We start from the raw sequence: 7,007 nt of genomic DNA, 5'->3' as shown, positions 1-7,007 counted from the left end.
CACGGAAAAAAAAAAAAAAAAAAAAAAAAAAAAAAAAAAAAAAAAAAATTAGTTGTGTGTGAATGAATTTTTTGTTTTAAGAGTACGTAATCTGCATCCATGGGCTAAATACCATCACAGGCCATTTCAGCCCTTTAGAAGCATGACCTATCCATTTGTACCTGTGACACAGATTGAAAAAGTAAAGTGAAGTATTATGAGGAGAAAAGAATTTATCTTAAATTTAACGTCTATTTGTTGACATAAGACATGCCCACAACTTCATTCTTTATAGATATAGATGAAGAGTTTAAATCTTTACAAAATGATCAATTGCAAGTTTGGGTGAAGTGTACTTGGTCACAGCTAGAATTAAAGCCTTTTATTTTCCTTTCTTTCTTAGGAGATACATTTTCTTTACAAGCCTTTCATGCTTGGAAGTAAATTTTATTTGTTTTATATACCGTGGTTTGACTTTTTATTGATACAGTTGGCTTTTATTTTCAGTGCTCAATTTGCTGGGCTACTTTGTGAAGAAGAAGGTAACGGTGCAGATAATGTCCAATACTGTGGCTACTGTAAATACCATTTTAGTAAGCTGGTAAGAATTTGTCTTGAATTTGGTATTAAAATGTTGATTATTAGCTTTGACAATAAAGTAACACTGTTTTATAAAAAAAGACATGGTAGCATTTCTTTTTTCCCTTGATTTTTGCTTTAGATTAAATTTATTTAGCAGGTTTAAAATCTTTCATTTTCGAAATGAAAAACTCTAGTAATTTATGAATAGATTTCACTTTGCTTGAGTTTATTTGTAAAGGTGAATGTTCTAAAATATTCTTATTTAAAACATGTATTAATAGTTGAGAATAAATGTTGGTATGCATTTAGTGGAAAAAATTATGGGGAACTCTATATTTTAACATTATTTTTAATTGAGTTTTGGCATGTGATTATACATTTTGTGATTTTTTTATCACTTGCTTCCCGTCTTTCTGCTTTATTACCATTACCCATTTTATTATTTATTTTCATTTTTATTTACTGGGAAATAGTAAATCTGAGATAAGGCTTTTTTGAAACTTGGTTTAAAGGCCTTCAGAAAAATATATTTAAATACAAACTTGGGATTTTTTTTTAACATTCGGTTACACAGTTGCATGGATGATTGAGTTAGTAACATTTGATTGACTGTTACATGTTTGTGTCCATGTTTGTTTGAAGGATCAATATTTCTTTAATGTCCCAAGTGTCTTTTTCTGTCTTTAATGATACAGATTCATACACTGAAGTAGGCTACTTTGTTTTCCTTTTAGTGTCTAATTTTTTAATTATTACCCTTCCCTTGTGAATGGGGCTGTTTCTTTTCTTTCTTTCATTTTTTTTTTTTTTTTTAAAAAATGAGGGGCCCCTGTTCTTATAAAATGAGCTGCTCGTGCCTCAATATACTGGTTCATACATATGAAATACTTAAAAGTGTATATCTATGTCATTTGATGCTCAATGTTTTGATTGATTTTAATGACTAACAAAGAATATTGAAGTGTTTTAAGAAATTTTGAGATTGTAAAGCTGAAAGTTTTGCTTACTGGGTAATAATAGCATACTGGAACCTTCATTTTCTAAACGAGATGACACAGATAAAATATAAAAATAATAAGATGGATTTTGAAGTTTGTGGAAATAGAATTTTCTCATTGCTAATTGTTGTCATGATCTTATCTCATTTGCTAGTTAGGAAAAAGTGTGTTTAATAATTCAAACACCCCAAATAACTCTGACCTTCATACTTTATTATGCAGTGGTGTAAGTATTTTAAACAAAAATGTGTAATGCTTTTAGTAATGCTTTGAAAAATGCATGGGTCTAATACTGACATTTTCTATAATTTTTTTCTTAATGAACTGCAGAGATAAGTTTTTAGAAAACTGTATGCCTTAATACTTAAGATTAAGGTGCTTCTTGCTTTTCCTAGTGGCATAAAGTAACTCTTAAAATATTTACTTCTCTGTTCTTCTAGTCTTGGCATTCTTTTTTAATATGGCATGTTTTTCTTTTGGTTGAAACTTTCTTTTTTAAAAGCAGACATTGAAAATAAATAGTGGCTTATTTGAAAATAATTTCTTTTCACACATTTTAATAAATATACAAAAATATGGCATTAATGTTAAATTTAGGGTTAGATTTTCCTTTATAATGCAGTGGATTACATATAGATGGTATCTAAATGGTATCTAAATTCTCAGTTTGAAATACTGAGAATTTTTTACTTCCATAAATAGACATTTAAAAATACTTCACACTTAATCTGGTTTTAGCCTAACAAAAGATTCTTCACAAAAATTTTATATACATATACATATATGTATATATATTTTCTTTTTTAGAAAAAGAGCAAACGGGGATCTAATAGGTCATATGATCAAAGTTTAAGTGATTCTTCCTCTCACTCTCAGGATAAACATCATGAGAAAGAGAAAAAAGTAAGTGGACTTCTTGTTGGCTAAGTATGTAGCACATCTACTTAATAGAATTTTTTTTTTCCTTTTTAGATAAAATTCTTGAGCTAAATGGAAAAATTGAAACATAGAAATTTTTGACTAATAAAGAGTATTAAGTTAAAGAGTAGGTTTAATTAAAATAATGCCATATTTGTGAATATGGTTTTATCCATTGTAACTGAAAATTTAAAATGAAGCTTGACTGAATGCATGAGAGAGATTTCTTGCATTTGTTGCTGTCGTCATCTTGTGAAATTTTTAGATGACTTCAGCAGTAATAGTTTGTTTCTATATAACATTAACTGATTATTTCACACGTAAGTAATTATCAGCTTTTTTCCTTTATAATAGAACAGTTTTTGAAGTTCTACGTATTCTCGGCTGGTTTTTCTTTTTCAGTGGTGCTAATGGTTTATTATTTTTTCTGATGATCTAATGTCATACCATTTGTTTGAGAATATTTTGTCTTTTAATTAAAACACTAAAAGCTTGGCTAAATACTAATCTGTCTTCTTCTGACTTACCTGTTTTCTGCTTATATTTTTACTTACTTTAAAGGATATGATGAATTTTTAATAAACTAAGAATGAATAATGTAGAATTATTCATACTTAATTTGTAATTCTTTAAGAATACATTGCCAGTATAGTAAAAGGATACTGTTATGAATTGTTTTTAAGGAAGTGAGGATACAAAGGATGTCTTCAAATGGAAAAAAATATTATCCTTATACAGTTGGTAAAAACTAGTTTTGAAAATATTTCTACAGATTGTATTTAAAAACCAGATCACATAATATTTTCACATTTGTAAATACTTAGGATTAGGGAAATGCTAATGTAATTTAAAAACATTTTGGTTTGAATTTATGTTTGCGCCCCTGTTAAGGTAAATATTTAAAAACCTTAAGTATTTACTTTTGAGATTGAATTTTCTATTATGAGTGAAGTAATAATTATAACATTATGCTTGAGCTTGTACTTTATGCTTTAAGGCGGTTGTTAGGGTTATTTATATATTTTTAGGCCTTTGACAGCATGTGTACATATTTATTACCTTGATTCCTTATGAAGTGGTTTTGTGATAAAGTGACAATAGAAGGGGTCTATCTTGTTGTGTATTATAGTTTGGATTGCTGATGAAAAAATGGCAGATTTGGTTCAATTAGCAGTTTCAGTAGAAGCACCATGCGATATTATTTGAGCCTTTTAAACCAAGAACTGTTCTTAGGGGAGGGCTCACAATAAATTGTGAAGAGGAAATTCTCACTATTAATGGTCTTTTGTTCTGCCATTTCATGAGCATTATTTTATTTAAGGAAGTGTTTACTGTATAATTATACTTATTTTAATATATGCCCAGTCGTGTTATTTGAAGGACAGTTATTAAATGTAGTACAGTGTTAAATAAATATAGTGCTGATGAGTACATTAATTAATTAATTATTATTATTTTTTGCTGTGGGAATGAATTAGTGTTTGCATTTTATGAGTTTCTTTGTGGTGGTTGCTGAAAGCTAGATTGAAAAACATTGTATTTAGGGCTGGCTGTGTTAGCTCAATTGGGAGAGCATGGTGCTGATAACACCAAGGTCTAGGGTTTGAAAGCCATCTGCAAAAACCCCCCAAACAAACAGAAACCATTGTATTTAGCCAAACTTGTTTAACTTTAAAGTTTAGAATTTTTGAAGTATGCAAATACTATTTAGATTTTACTTTTAGCAAATATAAGTTTAGTATAACTTAATTTTTTGTTGTCAAGTTTAAAATCCATTTTTGCATTTTATTTTTAATAGCTAAGGTTTACTGATAATCTATAACGTAAACACTGTAAATGAGGTAAGCATGCTACAAATTTGTTGGTCTTATTTGTTTGCCTTGGGAGTATTTGTGAAGGGACTTTTTAAATATGGCATGTTGTTAAGTGATAATATAGTTGGAAAGAATGTGTTATAGACTCTCTCTCCCTCCCTCCTTACCTCTTTTAAGATTTTTACTTCCAGTAGGGTCTGGAAAATATGCTCAGCAGGTTTATAAAGAAGTGCATTGAAAGGTAATACTCATAATCCAGTCAGACATTTAAAAATACTGTACACTAGTCCCCCCTTATTGTGGTTTCACTTTCCATAGTTTATTACCTGCAATCAACCTTGGTCTGAAAATATTAAATGGAAAATTCTAGACATAAACAATTCTTAAGTTTTAATTGTGCGTTATTCTGCATAGCGTGAAATCTTGCACTGTCTTGCTCCCTCCCACCACAAAGTGAATCATCCCTTTGTCCAGCATATCCATGCTGTCTTTGCTGCCTGCTTATTAGTCACTTAGTAGCCACTTCAGTTATGACATTGATTGTTGCAGTATTGCAGTGCTTGTAATTTTTACTTAATAATAGCCTGAAAGCAAGATTAGTGATGCTGGAATATTGTTATAATTGTTCTATTTTATTATTTGTTATTATTGTTAATCTCTTACTGTGCCTAATTTATAAGTTAAACTCTATGGTAGGTGTGTGTATGCATAGGAAAACAAATAGTAGGTGTGTGTATGCATAGGAAAACAAATAGTACACATTTGGCCCTCCTTATCCATGGGTTCTGCATCTGCAGATTCAACCAACTGTGGATCAAAAATATTTAGGGAAAAAAACTGATATTTGCAACTGAACTGAAAATGTACAGATTCTTTTTCTAGTCATTATTCCCTAAATAGTATAGTATCACAACTATTTGTGTAGTATTTACATTGTATTAGTTATCTGGAGATGACTTAAAGTATACAGGAGAATGTGTGTAGGTTATATGCAAAGACTACACCATTTTATATAAGGGACTTGAGTATCTGTGGGTTTTGGTATCTGCAGAATCCTGGAACCAATTCCCTGTGGATACCGAAGGGTGACTCTCTTTCGGGTTCTGTATTATCCATGGGTTCAGTCATCCACTGGGGGTCTTGGAAAATATCCCACTTAGGTAAGGGGATAACATATCCCTCTTGTATATTATGAGCTAAATTTTGTTGATATTATTCATAAGATACCATTTGAACCATTCTGAATTCTTTTATCTGCCTTTATTCTGGCTTTTCTTTTTCGTATATTTAAAAATATCATTTATTAAATTTTAAATAAGTGATGCTGATAAGTTATATTTAATACTAAATATTGTGTTATCTAAATTACTTATTTAAAAACAAAATAAATAATTTATAACTTTTTAAATATAGTTATAAGAAAATTAAAAAATACATAGCCTTTGCTTTTCAGAGAATTTTTGTTTGACTCAAGTTGTGTTAGCGCCTGTTAGATATATATATATATATATATATATATATATATATATATAGATGACCAGTAAGGGGATATTAACCCTTGACTTGGTATTGTCAGCACCACACTCTCCCAAGTGAGCTAACCGGCCATCCCTATATAGGGATCTGAACCCGTAGCCTTGGTGTTATCAGCACCACACTCTCTCAAGTGAGCCACAGACTGGCCCCAACGCTGGTTAGATATTAACTGTACAGTGCAAGCAAGGGGAGAACAGATGTTCATGGTGAGATATGATTTTTAAAAAGGGACAGTTTCCCCCCAAATTGAAAATTTGGCATATATTTAAAAGGAACCAAAGTGCATGTTTGGAATTAATTAAAGCTATATGTGTGAGGGTACTTCAAAAAGTTTGTGGAAAAATAGAATTAAAAGATAATACAAATCTTTCCATAAACTTTTTGAAATGCCCTTGTATATCATGGTTTAATTCAGTCACTAACAGTTTTTTTTTTTTTTTCCTTTTTGTCTTTTTTCGTGACCGGCAACGGATCGCAACCCTCAGTGTCGCGCCGGTACCGGATCGGGACCGGCAACGGGATCGCAACCCTCGGTGTTGCGCCCGCACCTCGCTCAGCCAGTGAGCGGCCAGTCTGTACGTGGGTTCCGAACCCTCGGCGGGAGCGCCGCCGTGCTGCCAAGCCGCGTACTGTAGCAGTGCGCCACCGGGCTGGCCCAGTCACTAACAGTTTTTGATTCTGAATTATTGTTTAAGAAGAACGTCTTAGGGCCGGCTTGTGGCTCACTCGGGAGAGTGCAGTGCTCATAACATCTGGCCACAGGTTCGGATCCCATATAGGGATGGCCGGTTTGCTCACTGGGTGAGCGTGGTGCTGACAACACCAAGTCAAGGGTTAAGATCCCCTTACCGGTCATCTTTTTTTTTTTAAAAAAAAGGTCTTATATTATTATCATTAGTAATGTTCATTACGGTAAGGAAAACAAACTCTTTTTCTGTACTCACATTTTTAACAACAAATGTGGGGGTTTCTTTCCACACCAAGCAATTTTCCAGTTCTCTTTGGACACCAACTGGGTTTCCTACAGTTTAGTTTTGACACTAACAACCCAGAGTTGGCGCAGACTCCACAGGTTAAGGACTCAATTTTACAAGACCGCCCGCACCTCAGACACCTGTTGCAAGTCCCAGGTTCTCACCTGTACTTCTTCCTTTTTTTTTTTTTTTTTTTTTTTTTTTTT

General features: G+C 31.9%; 1 protein-coding gene across 1 annotated transcript in view; it reads left to right on the top strand.

Moving 5' to 3' along the window:
- Positions 1-7,007, top strand: part of MLLT10 (myeloid/lymphoid or mixed-lineage leukemia (trithorax homolog, Drosophila); translocated to, 10) — a 230,102-nt gene that overhangs the window by 103,572 nt on the left and 119,523 nt on the right. Inside the window, exons 6-7 of the mRNA XM_008579437.1 lie at positions 487-580; positions 2,367-2,462. Of these exons, the coding sequence (XP_008577659.1) occupies positions 487-580; positions 2,367-2,462 (190 nt within the window). The remainder of the gene's footprint in view (positions 1-486; positions 581-2,366; positions 2,463-7,007) is intronic.

The sequence above is a fragment of the Galeopterus variegatus genome, unplaced genomic scaffold, assembly GCF_000696425.1.
Source record: "Galeopterus variegatus unplaced genomic scaffold, G_variegatus-3.0.2 Scaffold1884, whole genome shotgun sequence".
In the NCBI taxonomy this organism is placed as follows: domain Eukaryota; kingdom Metazoa; phylum Chordata; class Mammalia; order Dermoptera; family Cynocephalidae; genus Galeopterus; species Galeopterus variegatus.
Note: the sequence above shows the minus strand (reverse complement) of the source record. Positions and strands in the feature narration are given on the sequence as shown.